The sequence below is a fragment of the Schistosoma mansoni genome (assembly GCF_000237925.1).
Source record: "Schistosoma mansoni, WGS project CABG00000000 data, chromosome 1 unplaced supercontig 0076, strain Puerto Rico, whole genome shotgun sequence".
Taxonomy (NCBI): Eukaryota; Metazoa; Platyhelminthes; class Trematoda; order Strigeidida; family Schistosomatidae; genus Schistosoma; species Schistosoma mansoni.
Genome location: NW_017385990.1, coordinates 726911 through 747030, shown reverse-complemented (window position 1 = coordinate 747030; position 20120 = coordinate 726911). Strand labels below are relative to the sequence as shown.

Below are 20120 nucleotides of genomic sequence, written 5' to 3'. Positions count from 1 at the left end.
GACCTAACCGCCGGAGACGAATATCCGTGAAATAAGGTGAGGTGTACATTTTTAGGGTCGACCTTTTCTAACCGCACCCCTTCTTGTGGGAAGGCAGCATCGCTGTTATGCTGGTTGTCTGAAGGAAACACCTTACTGCTGTCACACCTCTGTACAGTCAGCAGTACGACTTCGCCTTCGGACCCTGAGATTGCTGCTTTTAGTCTTACCGCTCTTCAACCGACCTGCCTGACATGGTAGGACCTTGAGGAGCGATTGTTTCAGCCAGTATAGGTCGTTTGGTTCATCACGATAGACAAGCCCGACCACCACGTCAAGGTAGCAGCTTGTTTTAATAAAGCTGGGACTTAACTTTCTAATTCTTAAGTGTGTCAGATTAATAACATATGTACAAATAAATGTTTCTAGTCAGAAAGTTTCATATGTATTTATAGACAGATACGTAACGTGTACATTTCCAAAAAAATCTATTTCTTATCTAGGTTATGTTAAGTGTTGGTCGTAGTTCAGTTACAAATGCTAATCAACCTGCTTCTGTATTCAATGCAAATTCACCTCCAGGTGCTCCCAAAGGTGTCTACAATTCTGAAAAGCAATTTCAACAACCACAAATGGCTCAATTGCCATACAATAGGTTGTTTATTATTTCTTTAACTGTTCATTTATAATATCATAATTTTTTTCAGTGTTTAGTTATACGAGTACATAAAAGTTTTGGGAATTTACCACATATTTCCTATCAGGATACTGATATATTCCTCTATTTATACGAAAAGCCAATAATCACAAATAATCAATGTTGTGACTTACGATCACCATTCTGTTATATCTCAAGACATTCTGTTGTGGATTGAGACCACTGGTCAGTACAATACCAAGTGCTATATTACAATTCCGATTATCGATTGATTTATTTGCCTCCGAATGCCCTGGTACTGCCGAGAGTGGGGAGAGTCCGCTCTCCCTCTCGAAATGCTCTCACATGACCACGCGTGTATAACCTCTGCCACGAAAGGCCTACTCATTGCCTTCTCGTGGCGGGGGTGTTGTTTACGAAAGTGAGAGGATGAAAAGCGAATGTCCAGCGCTTTAACCGGGTTGGTGGGCACGGTGAGTCCATCTAGGGGAGTTGGAAAACCCCTCATTCCAAACCAATGGTGCACACGGGCTGGCTTCAGTATCCTGAAGGAATAAATGGCGTATGAACCAATTGTTGGTCATCGGTTACCATGCAACTACATCTCCTAACGTTGCTCCACTGCCTTGTGGATCAGCCCTTTAGGTCAAAGGCTCTGGGTGTGGTCCCCTAAGAAAACCACCTGCTTCTGTCTGGGAACCCGGTCAGTATCACAACCCTCACACAAATCAAATGAGATTTGTGCGGCGCATATGTATATGGTGCTTCCTTGTACCGATATTTATGTGTTTAAATAAATAAATAAATAATGGTTTATTTATGTGGTAAGTAGTATCAGTGACCTATTTCACGAATTGACACACCAGCCGATGAAATTCAACCAAGTCCCTGACATTTATTGGTCCTCGAGCTCCTTCTAACCCAGTAGCTAATTAGAAAACGGATATAAGAAGCAGGTTTGTTTTCTACTATACTCACTTCAATCATGACTCATAACACATACAATATCATACTTGAAATAACTGACGACATGGCACACTAAATAGGAAATCATGCCGTGAATGTTAGAGTATAAAGCAAACAATACATAATTGTTTCGCAATAATCATGGGGTAGTTAAACATATAGCAACAGTTAATAGGTTTACTGAAAGTTTACAAGAAGGGGAACATAGATATTCAACCAGACAGTTATTTACTAGTTATACAATGAAAATATTAGTAATAATAATTCGAAGAGTCATTCTGAAAGTTCCAACTATCCCTATATTCACTTGGTATTGTTTGTTTGAATCTTCCCAATGATGTTTAGGGGTGCAATTTATTAGTTTGTTTCTCATTGGCATATGTGCATCGTGTGCGTATTGCCTCGATATTACCCTAATTCAAAAGTATTGTAAACAAAGATAGATAGTGGTTAGAAGTGGAATCCAGGACGCACGTTTCATCCTATTTGGGACCCGTCAGCTGGATGTACCTGCATCTCAGAGTTGATGTTCACTCTTGGACTCGAAAACAATACTATTCGCTCCAAACGCCATCGCGTTATCCACTCTGCTACTGATTCCTGATAGCCACTTGCTTGTGCAATGGGGTGGAGTTTAAATTCACTTGGTACTGTTGGTTTGAATCTTCCTATTTATGTTTAAGACTGCAATTGATCAGTCTCTTATTGGCATCAACTCTGAGATGCAGGTACATCTAGCTAACGAGTCCCAAATTAGACGAAACGTGCGTCCTGGATTCCACTGCTAGCCACTATCCATCTTTGCTTATTATCCCTATATTCGTTTTGTTATAACAAGTAATCTAATCTACTAATTAGTTACATATCCAGCCAGTAGGAGATACTAAACACTTCTGATTTTAAATTGCTCTTTAGAAATCGAGAGTTGTAACTTCCAAGCCACTATTCTATAGTTTTCTTAAATAAATATTTTTTTCAACTAAGTGCACAAATCAATACGTATTCAGTAAGTATTACTTACTTTATTTACTCACGCCTGTTACCCCTCTTGAAGGAGCGTAGGCCGCCCACCAGCATTCTCCATCCGACTCTGTCCTGGGCAACCCTTTCCACTTGTTTCCAGTTGTTATTCCTCCTCTTCATGCCTTCTTCCAAATTCCCGACGCAGCGTGTTCTTTGGCCTTCCTATTTTTCGTTTCTCTTCTGTATTTCCAAGTTAACACTTGCCTTGTGATGCAGTCTGGTGGTTTCCGTAATGTGTGTCCTATCCACCAGTTCCATCGTCTTTTCCCGATTTCCTCTTCATCTGGAAGCTGATTTGTTCTCTCCCATAGTAGGTTGTTGTTGATGGTATCCTGTCAACGGACATTGGCTATCTTGCGTAAATAATTATTTATAAATACTTGTACTTTTTGATGATGGTTGTAGTAGTTCTCCAAGTTTCAGCTTCGTACAGTAAAACTGTTTTGACGTTCGTATTGAAGATTCTGACTTTGATATTGGTTGACAGTTGTTTTGAGTTCTATATATTCTTCAATTGTAGAAATACTCTCCTTGCCTTTACGTTTGCATCGGATTGATCCTCCTTGTTCATCTATGATGCTGGCCAGACACGTAAAAGTTTCCACCTTTTCCAGAGTTTCTTCAAGTGTGACTAGGTGTGTGTTCTCCATGTTGTATTTGAGGATTTTTCTCTCTCCTTTATGTATGTTGGAGCCTACTGATGCAGAAGCTTTTTGTCAGTCAATATAGTACTTGTCTATTTTTTCGTACCTTTTACGATTTCAACATCCTGGTAAAAAACATTGGAGATTATTATGCCTGCTAATAACTCTACTTACTCGTTGACATCAATAGTTAGAACTGAGCTCTTGTCCATGATACCAAATAGTTATAAATGAATTTCTTGAACCAAGATGCCACAAATCCTGACTACAGGCTTCGTTTACAGACTAGCAAAATAACTGCAATTAAATTTATGCATACTGAAAGATGAAATAACAAAAAAAAGACAAACCGAACATAATCAACTACCAAAAACATTACATTGGACAAAGTGGCCGTCTTCTTCGAACATCGTTTACATGAAGATCGATCAGCTATCCAACGCTGTAACATATCTTCACTTATATAAACAGATGTATGCAACTGCGGACACAGTCGACTGAGAAAACTTTGAAATGGTAAATATTTGTAGCACCGGTGCATGAGTTTGGTCTTTCATCTTCTGAACAGGTTGATTTAATTGTAAAGCTTTCATTATTCTTCTGAGCAACATCATTACAAGCTTCAAACAGAAGTAAATAGGACAATAAGGGTTTAAGTCACACAACTCAGAAAACGAAACTCCATCAAGAATTTTAGGTCTTGGGCAGAAGGCCCAACATGAAAAATACCAGAGAATTTCTAGAAGCTTGTCAATCAGGTCACGAACAAAGTGATCTCGAGTGTTTTTATAGGTATGTGAGCAGTTGTCTTTTTCCAGCACTCATATCAGTCAGCAATCAATAAACATATGGAGATAATTGTTTTCTACCAAGTAATCGGAGCATTCACAAACAAGTAATAAGACCAAGAAATTGGTTCATAGAGGAAGACAACCAAAATAATCGTACAGGCAATAGTAACATGTTTTGAATAACACGTAATCAAATTCAAGGTCTACAGGACAAGCTGTCATTTTCTTATGGAAAAATTCTCATAGCTTACTTCTACAAAACGTTTGCGCTTCTGAATCCAGATAATCATTAGCTTGTGCAATGGGGTGAAGTTTAATTCATTTCTGTATTGGTTCTTTGTATCCTCCGATTGGTGTTTAAACCTGCAATTGATCAGTCTCTTTCTGGCATGTGTGCATCCTGTTCGGTTTGTCTCGTTATTGCCTCAAAGTTACAGGTGCTATAAGCAGAGATAGACGGCGGCTAGCAGTCGAATCCAGGTCTCGCGTTCCTTCCTATTTAAAACTTGTTAGCTGGATATACCTTCATTACTCAAACAAGCAATACAAATGAATTGACCATAATGTTGTACTTCTGCTTTCAATTATTTTGAAAATAATTGAGTAAATTATCTTTTTTTTTTAACTTTCTGATGTTTGTCTGTTTTCTTTATATGGGTAGATTTATTCAACCAATGGAACGGTGTGATGCTTTAATCACTGATTTACTTACTGAATTACAACCAGATCCTTGGCCTGTACCTCAAGGTAAACGTCCTTTACGTTCAGTTGGTACAGCATTAAGTATTGCAGTTGGTTTATTAGAAGCTGCTTATCCTAATACTGGAGCTAGAGTTATGTTATTTCTTGGTGGTCCATGTACTCAAGGTCCTGGTATGGTAGTTGATGATGATTTAAAAAATATTATACGTTCACATCATGATATGGAAAAAGATAATTGTAAATATATGCGAAGAGCAATGAAAGTATGTTTTTTTTCTTCTAATATTTCATAACTGTTCACTTTTTTTCTTTCGGTCTAACATAGTCCTATACGTTCAGAACTATTCGTATGTCCTTCAAATGCCCTGGTACGGCTGAGTGGGGAGAGTCCGCTCTCCCTGCCTCTGACAGGGAAGTCCTACTCACTACCTTCTCGTGTCGGAGGTGTTGTTTACAAAATTGGGAGGACGAAAAGCGGATGTCCGACGCTTTAACTGGGTTGGTGGACACGGAGAGTCCATCTAGAGGAGTTGGAAAACCCTCATTCCAAACCAATAGTGTACATGGGCTGGCTCCAGTATCCTGAAGGAACAAAGTCGTATGAACCAATTGTTGGTCATCAGAAGTAAATAACGCTAAATCGAAAATATTGAAGACTTAGTAGGCACTAAGATTACTTTTAAGCATTTTTATTCGTATGTCCCCCAACTGCCCCGGTACGGCTGAGGGTGGGTAGAGTCCGCTCTCCCTCTCCAAATGCTCTCACATGACCACGTGAATATAGCCTCTGCCAGGGAAGTCGTACTCACTGCCTTCTCGTCGCCGGGGTATTGTTTACGAAAGTGAGATAACGAAAAGAGAATGTCCAGCGCTTTAACCGGGTTGGTGGGTACGGCTAGTCCGCCTAGGGGAGTTGAAAAATCCTGATTCCGAACCAATGGTGCACATGTGCTGGCTACAGGATCCTGAGGGAACAAATGTCGTATGAACCAATTGTTAGCTGTCGGCTACCATGCGACTAGATCTCCTGACGTTGCTCCACTGCCTTGTGGATCAGATCTTTAGGTCAAAGGCTCTGGGTGTGGCCCCCTAAGAAAACCACCTGCTTCGGTCTGGGCACCTGGTCAGTATCACAGCCCTCACACAAATCAAATGAGATTTGTGTGGCGCATATATATCTAGTGCCCCCTTGTACCAATATTTATGTGTTAACCATCACACTACAAGTTTTTTTAAAAAAGTTTAACTCTTTTACATTGTTTCATCATAGCATTATGAAGGATTAGCTAATCGTGCTGCACAAAATCTTCATGTTGTTGATATATTCAGTTGTTCATTAGATCAAACTGGTTTACATGAATTACGTTATTTAACTAATTATACTGGTGGTCATATGATTATGGGTGATAGTTTTGCATCAAGTTTATTTCAACAAACCTATCGTCGTGTATTTAATAAAGATGCTTCTGGTTCATTTTTAATGGGATTAGCTGGTCAAATGGAAGTGAAGGTAAGTGTTGTCAAGTGATTATTATTATTATGTTTATTATGACTATTATTAGTTTATCTGGTTAGCGTTTTTTTAGCGAGTTAGTTTTTCTACGGGATGTGGTCGTTAACCCCTATGCCCAACCCTCCTCCTTTACCCGGGCTTGGGACCGACAGTAACTCTAGAAGAGCTACATGCGGAGTTTATCCCTCTTAAAATTGTCTCTTCAAAGGCAATTTTTAACCAACCTATTTGATTTATTACTCAATGATCAAAGTTTAAAAGAATATCTAAGTCTCCATTGGTACATCTTAAAACTATGTTAATCAATTTTGTGCTTCATCCAATGATTATCAAGTTTATATTACATACAATGCATTGAAACCACTTGATTTTCCGACAGATAATATAATAGCTTAATCCAAGCTAAAAATGTGAATCATTGGATACTAACCTGGTGGTCTAAAAAGGTCAAGGTCTTGACATCTTATCCCTAATAGGTAATGAATGCATAACTCTGAGTAGTAGTCTTATACTAGAATGAAACAGTTAACCAGTGCCTCTTGGTTTACCTTAGTTATTTACAGTCAATTCACCATATAAACTATTCATAACACCAACTTCAACTTTGTCATGTTTATTTTTATCAGTTTGAAATATACTTCTACATTATCCTTTTGATGCTGAATCTAAATAGTCAAGAAAACTTGCAAATACCATATTGATGGTTGAAGCTACAGTTTTTTCAGAACAAATCACCTGGTATTCGATTAACAGAAAAATATAATGACCTCCTAGTTTCCCTTTCCAACTTAAGCTCAAAGTAAATCTCGTGAATTACAGTTTGGTCATTATCTGACAACTATCCTGTTATGTATTATGCAACCAACATGATCTCCTTTGACGAATGATATTTACTACAGAGTTGGGTTATGTTGACAAAAAGTATTATGATATCCATGATAATAAATAATGCGAAACTATGAACTTGCTAGCCATTAATATAACCTATTTGAAGTGGTCTTGAGTGCTGTTAGAGTATTTGACCACATATGCCTTAGAAATATTGCTCGCATCTGCTGGGATCACCGGGTAAGTAATAGTGAGGTTAGACACAGGGTATTAGGGAATGATGGTAAATCAGTTGATGAGGTCATGAATCTGAGATGGTTGGGCCACGTGTTACGTATGCCTGAACACCGATTACCACGACGCGCTATGCTGACTAGTGTAGGAGATAGTTGGAAAAGAGTTAGGGGCGGCCAAACCAAAACATGGCATCAGAACTTGAAGTCACTAGCTTCTAGTCTGATCCATGTTTTTAGATGCAGACTATTTGGTTGGGGTCTATGTGACTATCGTAACCAATGTTCGGAGACTCTAGTTGACATGGCTCGGAATCGATCACAATGGCGTAGGTGTATACACTCTTTATCTTCCCTTAAACCTTGAGATTAAGATTGCTTCATAACGTTCTTCCTTCCTATATACTACCACCGCTAAATTAACTACTTCTACGAATCTGGTGTTGATCTTGTTGTGCTAACGAGATATGGCAACTTGAACCGATGCATAAATGTGGCTGGTCCTACGTTGTAGCTGACTGACTAACTGACCTATTTGAATGAGCTTTTATCATTTAAAACGTTGACTAGAAACTAGTTAATGCGTTTGTTATTCATCTTACTAAAGTACTGTGGTTCGGCGAACCACTTCAGTGTACTATACAAGTTGGAAGTTGGATACTCTAATCACTTACCTTTTTGATTCTTCTCCAGGAAATAAATAACTGTTGATGTTTTACTTCTTAGTACAAATCAAAAGTTTATCTACTGTTATTAGCAAATTTGTTGTATCGTCTTTCTTATTCTTTCAAACTCATATTTCTGCATATTTAGACATCGAAAGAACTGAAGGTATCTGGTTGTATCGGACCATGTTTTTCAGCTAACGTTAAAACGTCTAATACTGGTGAACAGGAAGTTGGAATTGGTCGTACTTCTGTTTGGCGATTAAACGGTTTCACTCCATCAACTACATTAGCTATTTATTTTGAAGTAGCTACTTCAGCTAGTAGTGGTGGAGGAGTACAAATACCTCCAGGTAGTAATGGTAGAGGTTATGTACAATTTGTTACACAATATCAACGTGCTAATGGTCAGCGTAAACTACGAGTCACGACAGTATGTCGTAATTGGATTGATTCAACTACACAATTACCACATATGATATGTGGATTTGATCAAGAAGCGGCTACTGTATTGATTGCACGAATGGCCATGTTCAAAGCTGAAACGACAGACAGCGTTGATGTATTACGGTAAATAGTTATTAATTAATATGTTCATAATGTTAAAGTTATTTTATTCGCCTAACCAGTGTTTCCTTTGATAGTATGATACTTAAGTAATGTTCACTTCATCCATCAATAATTGTACAATCTATCATCGTAAATTCAGCCAAATGATTAGTTGAAATCCCTAGATTGGAGGATGTTTCCGTTATTTACTGAAAACCTTAGCTAGGCTTTGAAATCTCCATACACTTTTGAAAAAAAACTCTGATAGTACCATTCAGATGCGTTATTTTGGAGCTAACAACCCACAAAAAATGAAGCTAGATCAACTTCCAAAATTGGTGTTTTTTACTCCTTTTACTGAATTATTCTGGAGCTACTGTGTATGTGACTTGTTTAAGCTCTGAGCGTATGTAAGAATTCCACCAAAACGTCATTAGCTCGCCTTACTGTGTTCATCGTACAAGAAAATTCAAGGACTTGAATGAAGAAGTGAACACAAAGTCTAGAAAGTCTCAAACATCTTGAGTATTTAGAAGAGATATTTCCTTGAGTTCTAGTGGGAAGCACTGACCAGTGGAGTTCTACCAAGTCTGTTGTAGAGATATCAACTCACTGAAGACAATTAGTGAACGGTTGCTCAAAATCGTGGATTGGTTGGAGTTAGACATTAACACCGTTGGATGCCGGCCGGCTCAGTGGTCTATCGGTCAAGTTCTCTGGCGCGAGACTGGTAGGTCCTGGGTTCGAATCTCGCGAGTGCGGGTTCGTGGATGCGCATTGCTTAGGAGTCCCATAATAGGATGAAACAACCGTCTAGTGCTTCCAGGTTTTCCATGGTGGTCTAGCTTCAATTGACTCATGATTTCAACTATGAAAATACTAAATTCTCCACAAAACCCCTGCTGATCTATTTAAAATTATTAAACTTTACTCAAGAATTAGTGAAGTGAGCTGTTGGGGATACTAGATCTCCAAAACTCACTTGATTAACGTCTTACTTTTGTAATTTTATTTCGAAAATTTGAATTTCTCATTTTTGCGTCGAAGGTGTTTTATTTTATACATTTAGATTGTATTTCTAACTTGTAAGAACTCTAAATGTCTTTGGTTCGTTGCCTCTTTTAATGGGCTATTTTGTGACGTTTCTCAGGGATATTTTTATGCTAAATATATACACTTGAGTTATGTGCTTGTTGTTGTGCTTTTGGCTGCTTGTGGAATATACTTTCCTCATATTAACGTGGGCTTCTCCCTCTAGTTAGCAGGGCTGAGACGCATTGGAATAGTTTATCTGCCTTGTCGTTATGTCTCTGACCCTTCTTTTCGTTCGCCGATTTTTAGGTGGTCTCGTAATCTGTTCAAACATATTGGTACAAAGGGACACCAAAAACATATGCACCACACAAGTCATTTGATTTGTGGGTGGGCTACGATACTGCTTGGGTGTCCGAACTGGAACAGGTGGTTTTCTTAGGGGGCCACACCCGATGTCTTTGACCTAAAGGTTTAATCCACAAGGCAGTGGGGCAATGCAATGGAGATGCACTCCCACGGTAGCCAGTGACTAACGATTAGTTCATACACGATTTGTTCTTTCAGGATACTGGAGTCCATGTGCACCATTGGTTTAGAATGAGGGTTTTCCAACTCCCCTAGGTGGACTCTCCATATTCACCAACACGGTTAAAGCGCCAGACATTCGCTTTTGGTCCTCTCAATTTCGTAAACAACACCCCCGCCACGAGAAGGCAGTGAGTAGGACTTCCTTGTCAGAGGCTATATACGCGTGGCCATGTGAGAGCATTTGGAGAGGGAGAGCGGACTCTCCCCACTCTCGACCGTAACAGGGCATTCGGGGGCCAAATATATACCATCGATACTAATTCCTAGTTATAAAATCATTCATATTTCTTCTATTCTTATTTCTTACATTACAGATGGTTAGATAGGCAACTCATTAAATTATGTCATAAATTTGGTGATTATCGTAAAGATGATCCAACATCATTTCGATTGCCGGGTGAATTTTCATTCTATCCTCAATTTATGTTTCATATGCGGCGTTCACAATTTTTACAAGTTTTTAATAATAGTCCAGATGAAACAGCTTATTATCGGTAAGTCAGTGTTCTTGTCTATTTTTAGGGATGGGATCCAAAAACTGTTCTAGTCATTAACTCTATACTTTTTCAGATGTACGGTAATTACTAGAGAAAAGGATAGTAGTAAATTAGTGACTTTCATTCTAAGAAAATTCCTTAAAATGTCGTTGGTTTACTGATGTAATTTAATCCGAAGGATTAAGTAATTTGTAGGGGGAGTTTTGTAAGCGATAATGTTTAACTTGGAATATATATATATACCTGAAGATGGATAGTGACTAGCAGTGGAATCCAGTTAGACGCGCGTTTCGTCCTATTTGGGACTCGTCATCTGGATATACCTTGCATCTCAGAGTTGATGTTCACTCTTGGACTCGAGCCCAGTACCTTTCACTTCAAACGTCATCGCTTTATCCACCCAGCTACTGAGTCGTGATAGTCACTCGCCTGGTGCAGTCTTAAACATCAATAAGAAGATTCAAACAAACAATACTAAGTGAATATATACTTGAAGTTTGTGATGATGATATCGTTCAAAATAACGATGGGAGCTCCACGACTAAACCATCCAACTCAGAGAACAAAACTCCATCAAAATTATCCACTTGAAGTTCAAATCTTCTCCACCATTTCTATATTATAAGTCAGTTAGTCCCAATTACTATTACAAACTTCAATCAGTTTAGAAATGTTTGGTAACGAATATGACGAGTCAGTCAGTGGTCTTGAGTGCTGTTAGAAGTATGAGGGCAGTTATCACTTCCCGGTTGCCCACACCTTGGAAGGGTTCTTCTAGAGGTACCTGAAAAAAGGAAATTGGGTTAGAAGTGGTCTTAATGACCTGAGAGCGTGACCGTAGTGCCCAAGGGACAACTGCTTGAGGTTGGTCACACACTACGTTTTTGTGTTAGCTCCGTACTTGTTGGGACCTTATCACTGGAGACGGATATCCGTGAGATAAGACGAGGTGTGCATTTTTAGGGTCGACCTTTTTTAACCCCACCGCACCTTGTGGGAAGGCAGCATCGCTGTTATGCTGGTTGTCTGAAGGAAACACCTTACTGCCGTCACATCTCTGTACAGTCAGCAGTACGGTTTCGCCTTAGGACCTTGGGTTTGCTGCTTTTAGCCTTACCGCTCTTCAACCGACCTGCGTGGCATGGTAGGACCTTGAGGAACGATTGTTCCAGCCAGTATAGGTCGTTTGGTTCATCACGATAGGCAAGCCCGACCACCACGTTAAGGTAGCAGCAACGGTCGGACAATGAACCAATCTTTAAGATTTTTCCTGGAAACTACGACGAAACAGAGGAAGAAATCAAGTTTATTCGGGTGTTTGTTTGTTTTAATCAATATTCTATATGACTCTTATTTCGATACCTAATTATGAAATCAATTAAAATTTTACTATTTTTTTTTTAAAATTTCCAGTCATGTTTTAAATAAAGAAGATTGTTCCAATTCATTATTAATGATACAACCATCATTGACATCATTCAATTTAGATGGAAGTGAAGAACCAGTTTTATTAGATTCTAGTAGTATACAACCAGAACGTGTATTATTAATGGATAGTTTTTTCTTAATACTTATCTATGAAGGTGATACAATTGCTAAATGGAAGAAAGCTGGTTATCTGGTTAGATAGAATTGTATCTTTACTATTATGATAAATCATTTACTTGTTCATACATAGAGATTCATACCATAACATAAATCGTTATCTTATCTGTAGTGTACTAGCTGAACTCCTGACTACTTTTACACTTCATAAATCTTAAACATTGTCAAGCAGTCATGTAGCCCCCAAATGCCCTGGTACGGTCGAGAGTGGGGAGAGTCCGCTCTCCCTCTCCAAATGCTCTCACATGGCCACACGTATATAGTCCCTGCCAGGGAAGTCCTACTCACTGCCTTCTCGTGGCGGGGGTGTTGTTTACGAAAGTGAGAGGACTAAGAGCGAATGTCCGATGCTTTAACCGGGTTGGTGGATATGAAGGATCCACCTAGGGGAGTTGGAAATCCCCTCATTCCAAACCAATAGTGCATATGGCCTGGCTCCAGTATCCTGAAGGAACAAATGGCGTATGAACCAATTATTGGTCACCGGCTACCATGGGACTGCATCTCCTCACGATGCTCCACTGCCTTGTGGGTTAGACCTCTAGGTCAAAGGCTCCGGGTGTGGCCCCCTAAGAAAACCACCTGCTTCGGTTTGGGCACCCGGACAGTATCACAGCCTTCATGCAAATAAATGAAATGACACAGTGTTGCGCATATGTATCCGGTGCCCTTTGTACCAATATATATGTGATTAAATAAATAAATAAAATCTACGCCATATCAGCATAACAAAATGAAATTATTGATCCAAATCACAAAGTCAGTCAATCAGAACGTCTCCTACTCCACAAACGGCGGAGGTTAGCATAAGCCAGTCGAGACCCCCTAACCTGTGCTTACATCAGGACCGATAAGACTTCCAAGATAATTGAATCGGTCGATACGCTCAGCTGTTACATTCCCTATGATGCATTAGGGAGCTAACGGAAGTCAATCCTGAAGCAGCATTCTGCATTCAGACGAAGACAGTGGTATTGCACGCATGCTAGGATTGTTAATTAAGGTGGTCAGAAAACTCCAGGTTCAATTACCGACTTCACCAAACTGAGTAATAGGAATAGTAACAGTATCAGTGGTAATATGCACCGTTGTAACAGATTGTGAACCATGTCACACATCGTTTTTAACCACTGGTTATTATAACAGTGGAGACCGTAACCAGTTGATCTTGATCTGTATACACGGGTCAATTCAACAGTTATTGAGTTCATGGGCTGATGTTTGGTCATTCATAGTGTTTTCTTCCAATCTCCTACTGTAAAAGTAATGATCGTTCTTTAAGGTATTTCATTCATCAATCTTTCAAATTCGATTACCTTTTTTCCAACTTTTATGTATAAATACATTAACATTAATCTCTAACCTCTCATTTACTTATATACCATAGGATATGCCTGAATATGCCCATATTAAACAAATTCTTGATAAACCGAGATATGAAGCACAAGAATTATTGAAAACACGTTTTCCAGTATCACGTTATGTTGAAACAGAACATGATGGTAGTCAAGCAAGATTTTTATTATCTAAAGTTAATCCATCATTAACACATCATACAATGTATTCATTTGGTCAGGTAATTTAAGATTTTTTTTGGTTCTATTGTTTAATTATTATTAATGGCTTTATTCAATATTCTATTTTGAGGAGTTTCACAATAGGATAAAACGGCCGTCCAGTGCTTTCAGGTATTCTACGGGTGGTCTAGCTTCAATTGACTCATGATTTCAAGTATATAGAATATAGAATTCTTAGCATCAAGTATTTCAACAAGTTTTCTTTTCTTATTGCTTTATCAAATCTGACGATGAATATTGAGTAATCCAGGAATGGACATCTGAATAGTGTACATTCTTTTCTCTGCATATTGACCAACCACCATGATATATATCTCTGATTGGGCTCTTTTGTAACTTGTACAGAGAAATGTCGTAAACTTTTCATAAACACACTTGAATAGATTATGTAATTAATTGACATAATTACTTACTTATTTACTTACGCCTGCTACTCTCAATGGAGCATAGGCCGCCGGCCATCATTCTCCAACCCAATCTATCCTGGGCCTTCCTTTCTAATTCTATCCAATTGTTGTTCATTCTTCTCATGTCTGTCTTCATTTCTCGGCGTAATGTGTTCTTTGGTCTTCATCTTCAACTTTGGCCTTCAGGATTCCATGTGAGGGCTTGTCTTATGACGCAGTTGAGTGATTTCATCAATATGTGTCCTATCCACTTCCAGCGCTTCTAAGTGATAAGTCATTTTTACTTTTATAGAAATTGAATAAAATAGATCTTAATCTAAATATCTATAGTATCCAATGTTTCTAATCAAGTTTACGTTAATGTTTATTTAAATAAGGAGAAAAAAAGTTTGGTGAACCAGTGGAAGACGATTAATCTTTCTGGCAAGATAATAATTTATAGATGAACCAATGAGATATAAGATAACAGGTCTCGGATTTTGGCGCTAAATTCATTCATCTATTTAGTCAAATAGTGTTTTGGCATTCTAGTTGATGTCAGTTCGTGATGAGAGCCTTAAATCTAATTCCTCACATTGGCCCCCAAATGCCCTGGTACAGCCGAGAGTGGGGATAGTACGCTCTCTCTCGAAATGCTCTCACACGACCACGTGTATATAGCCTCTGTCAGGGAAGTCCTATTCACTGCCTTCTCGTGACGGGGGTGTTGTATACGAAACTGAGAGGACGAAAAGCGAATGTCCGGCTCTTTAACCGGGTCGGTGGACACGAAAAAGTTCACCTAGGGGAGCTCGAAAACCCTGGTTCCAAGCCAATGGTGCACATGGGCTCCAGTATCCTAAGGGAACAAGTCGTGTATGAACTAATTCTTGGTCACTGAATAGACCATGGGACTTCATCTCCTGAGGATGCTCCACTGCCTTGTGGACTAGACCTTTAGGTCAAAATCTCCAGGTGTGGCTCCCTAAGAAAACCACCTGTTTCGGTTTTGGCACCTATACAGTATCCCATCCCATACATGAATCAAGTGACTTGTGTGGCGCATATATATCTGGTTCCCCCTTGTACCAATATTTATGTGTTTAAATAAATAAAAATAAACATTGGTTTATAACCCTAGTTGTATTAGGTAAACACTCTGAAGGTCAGTCTAGCGCCGCTCAAATATCATCCATAACTTATAGTCTCATCCTATTACTTAAAGTTTATTCTTTCATAAAATGATTCAAAGTATCGGTTAAGTGCTCTGGCGCGAGACTGGTAGGTCCAGGGTTCGAATCTCGCAAGTGCGGGATCGTGGAGGCGCGCTGCCATTGAAGAGTCCCACAATAGGACGAAACGGCCGTCTAACAGTGCTTCCAGGTTTTCCATGGTGGTCTAACTTCAATTGACTCATGATTTCAACTATGAAAAAAAAATACTGAAATCTCCACAAAAACCCCTTCCAAAGTATTTTGTTTTATTCTACCACCACCACCGTCGTGTAAGTTTCCCTTGTAAGATACATTTTTTTGTTTTCAAAAATAAATGAAACTCTTTTGTTATGTGTATATTTTGCTTATTTAGTCTCAAGTAGATGTAAGTATTTCTTTGTGATAAAGAAAAATGTTGGTCAGGGTGTTTGTGTGTGTATTTGTGTGCTTTTTACTATGCTTACTATATGCAAACATCCAAAAATTGATGTATTGTGATTATTCATTAAATGCTTTGATTCACAGAAAGGGAACAAAATGATTACATAACTCCATACATACATTAATCTCATTGGTTTGACATTGTATACACAAGAAACTTGAGACGTAGACTTTTCAGATTATGAAGCTGAATGACTCAGATTTGAATTCTACTGTAAGCAACGATTCCCTTAAGATTGTAGGTACGCCATTTTTGACAAATTCCAATTAGTATGAAATCTAAGTTAAAGGTTTCTTCGAACTACTATCAACTATCTAAAGCCTAAACATAATGTGGACGCGTTGTCAAGTCAAGTCACTTAGACTAGTGATGATCACATTGTAACTTCATTTGTACAATTTGATAAACATGAGAGTGATCACTATTTAATGATTAGTCAGTTTATACATATATGTACATCAATTCAAAACTATACTCTATGTATATACACACTTAAATACTTGTGTAGTCGATTCACTAGCCTGTTTACCAGTGGGACAGTCAGTCAGCTACAACGTAGGACTAGGCACATTTATGCATCGGTCCAAGTTGCCATACATCGTTAGCACAACAAGATGAACACCGAATTCATAGAAGTAGTTAATTTAGTGGTGGTCGTATATAAAAGATAGGTTGTATATAGGGATATAGTACAGGAAGAAAGACTAGAAGTTAGTGACTTCAAGCACTGATGCCATGTTTTGGTTTGACCGCCCCTAACTTTCTTCCAACCATCCCCTATACTAGTCAGCATAGCGCGTCGTGGTAATCGGTGTTCAGGCATACGTAGCACGTGGCCCAACTATCTCAGTCGATGAAGATACACAACCTCATCAACTGATTCACCATCATTCCCTAATACCCTGTGTCTAACCTCACTATTACTTACCCGGTGATCTTTAGCAGATGCGAGCAATATTTCTAAGGCATATGTGGTCAAATACTAATAACTTACGAGTATCTTCTACTCTTAATGATTACGTTTCACAGCCGTAAATTAAAACAGAGCGAACTACTGTGCAGTATGTTCGTCCCTTAATTGATAGACGGATATCTCGTCTTCGCCGTAGGTGACGTAAGTTGTCAAAAGCCAAATGAGCTTTTTGAATCCGTGCTGAGATTTCGTCGGACACCAACCCATTAGGGCTGATCAGACTTCCAAGATAAGTGAAGTTTTACATGTTAGCTGATAAAATCAATCTGTATCCCACACTTATAGATTTGCAAAATAGTCACAATAATAATATTTATTGAAGTGGCTTTTTAGAGACTTCATATTATCTGATGGTTACTTTTTTTAACAACTGGCGAACATTAGTAAAAAGTAATATAAAACAACATTAGTTCTATCTTCGTCATCATCAAGAACATGTCTACTGTTGACACCCCACTTGGAATCCAACCAAAAACTATCAAATCTTGGAGTGATAGAGAACACTTGTAGCTCAGAATTAAAATTTTGGAGGGTTGATTCATATCCAAGTTTACAGAACTACCTGCTAGGCAATCGTGGAAACATTTTACTAGCTCAATGTTCAAAAATATGTGATTATGTGCTGACGTTATCTAGAAAGGCAATGAAAACTTCAACACAAAAACACCCATCCTTGAGAATACAACATCTAAAAATCTAGGTCTCTCGTCAAAGATAATACCTCTTAACCACTGACTTGGCCCACTTTTTGAACTCCAGTTAAACTACTATATAGAGTAAACATCATCTAACATCATGTATGTGTTGTCACTTTACACATTATTTAAACCTTCAAATAAACTAGCTTCTCGAGTTTGGGGATTTGTAGTATTTTCACACTTGAAATCACGAGTCGATATAAACTACTGGAAGGCCGCTTCGTCCTATTGTGGGACTCCTCAACGGTGCGCATCTATGATCGTGCACGCGTGACCAGTGGTGTGCAATCAGCGCTGTGTGAAACAGTTATTCATCACAGCTAATGAATAAAAGGTTACACAAGATCATGGCTCGATCAATGTTAGAAATGGACATCGTTGGACGCCAACTCAGTAGCCTAGAGGTTAAGGGTTTGCGCGCAAGACCGAAGGTTCTGGATTCGATTCCCTTTGTTACGGAATAGTGGATGTGCACTGCTGATGAGTGTCATGCTAGGACGAAACGTTCGTCCACCTCATTTGTAACTTAGAGGTTTAGGGGGCTTGTTTATAAGTTAAATTATGTAGCAATCCTCAAAATAATATTTATGTCATGAACTGCTCTAGTTAGCATTAAAAGGTTAGTCAACTTTTATTGCTGGTTAAGAATCATATTTGACACTGAACGGTGTGCTATAGATTCCTTCCAATATCAACATGTATTGTTCATTAGTCTGCTTCGTAGTGTAAGCGAACGAAATGGTGCGATTGGTTTTGTTCTGGAACTTGATCGAAGACTCATCAGTTCCCATATGTTTAGTAATTTAAATGTTTTGTGTGCTTGCACCCTTGGATTTTATTGCTTTTGCACTCTAAAATAATTATTTTAATAAAAAACAGGCTTTAACCCCCCCCCCTTTTTTTTCCCGTCTCCGTTGTTCGTTTTCCTGCACTTTGTATCATTTGTACTTGTAAGATTTTTGTAAATTTGCATTATAACTTGTATTTGGTAAGTTAAACATGGATTATGTTTGCTAGTCATAATCCTTGATACACTAAATCATGATATCTCATGTAAAGGAGTGTGTTATATCTTGTGGCCGAGTGGATCCCCAGTTAATGTATGGCATGACAAGACCACCAATCAGAGAGCAGCGAATTATCGATTGGAACAGTAACACACGATAAGTGTACAAGCAGTCTAGAGTACTTATCGATCCTACTTCTGCCTAGCCCAGCCAGTTAAGTCCAAAACACCAATAACAGCCTCTGTGGTATGAATCATTGTATTTCAAGCATACTCGGTTTATATACCAGACGGATAGACCACATTGTACCAATAAAATAGGAAATAACATTTGTACAAGATTTAGCCAAATGTGGCTGTGAATAGGAGGAGCAGTAACTAATAGACTGGGTATAACTCAGGAATGGTAAATCATAAAATAATAGTCCAAGGGTCAAAATAAAGCTGATAATAAGAGGGACATGAATATGAATGATTTAGTTATTTAGCAATTATATGCCTAATATTGGTCTATAAATGGATCCCCAAGTTACCATTCACTATTGTTATCGGTATATAACAGAGTGTGAAGAATCTGTCGTCCAATAATTTCTTCATATGGAAAGTCAAACTTTATCATTCAGGTGAAATATATTATTCCATGTTTCCCGATGATTTCAATTCGAATATCTTTAGATAGATGAATGGAAGACCGTATACAGGTATGTATGAAGTAGTAGACTTCTACTTCCGTATTGCCTTTGTGTCAACGAAGTCGAAATCTTTCTTTAAACGGGAATAATGCAAAATAGCTCACAATACATTTATGGATGCCTTTGACAATAGACTATTGTAAATACACTTTCTGATGTGCTAGAAGAATTTGTGATGTTATAGTTCAAAAACTTGGAAGGGTCATTTTTAGAAATTTTATTCTCTGACTGATTCTAATAAGATTTTTGACGGATAATTCATTCCTGGATCATAAGCATTTACTAGAAATGAAAGGTGAATCTCTGAGATGAAAACTTACGTCGCCGTGTTTGCTTTATAATATAAGTATGAATTATAACTACATGATCACTAAGTTTTATAGAAGAGAAAGTATTTATCTATCTGCTTAGTATTGTTTGTTTGAATCTTCCCATTGATGTTTTTAGGACTGCAACTGGTCAGTCTCTAATTGGCTTATATGCATACTATGCGTATTGCCTCGATATAGCCTTAATTCACAAGCATTATAAGCAAAGATGGATAGTGGCTAGCAGTGGAATCCAGTTTGACGCGCGTTTCGTCCCGTTTGAAACTCATCAGCTGGATGTACCTGCATCTCAGATTCAAGCAAGTAATACTAAGTGAACTTAAACTTCAACCCATTGCACAAGCAAGTGGCTATCAGGACTCAGTAGCTGAGTGGATAACGCAATGGCGTTTGAAGCGAAAGGTACTGGGTTCGAGTCCCGGAGTGAACATCAACTCTGAGATCCAGGTACGTCCAACTGACGAGTCCCAAATAGGACGAAACGCGCGTCAAACTGAATTCCACTGCTAGCCACTATCCATCTTTGC

The 20120-nt window shown here is 38.5% G+C and overlaps 1 protein-coding gene across 1 annotated transcript in view; it reads left to right on the top strand.

Moving 5' to 3' along the window:
- Smp_099310 (protein transport protein Sec23, putative) overlaps positions 1 to 20120 on the top strand; it is a gene marked incomplete at its 3' end in the record, with an annotated part of 34253 nt that overhangs the window by 12709 nt on the left and 1424 nt on the right. The window contains exons 5-11 of the mRNA XM_018791770.1: positions 483 to 634; positions 4723 to 5026; positions 6034 to 6273; positions 8151 to 8572; positions 10489 to 10668; positions 12085 to 12292; positions 13664 to 13852. Coding sequence (XP_018645091.1) covers positions 483 to 634; positions 4723 to 5026; positions 6034 to 6273; positions 8151 to 8572; positions 10489 to 10668; positions 12085 to 12292; positions 13664 to 13852 — 1695 coding nt within the window. The remainder of the gene's footprint in view (positions 1 to 482; positions 635 to 4722; positions 5027 to 6033; positions 6274 to 8150; positions 8573 to 10488; positions 10669 to 12084; positions 12293 to 13663; positions 13853 to 20120) is intronic.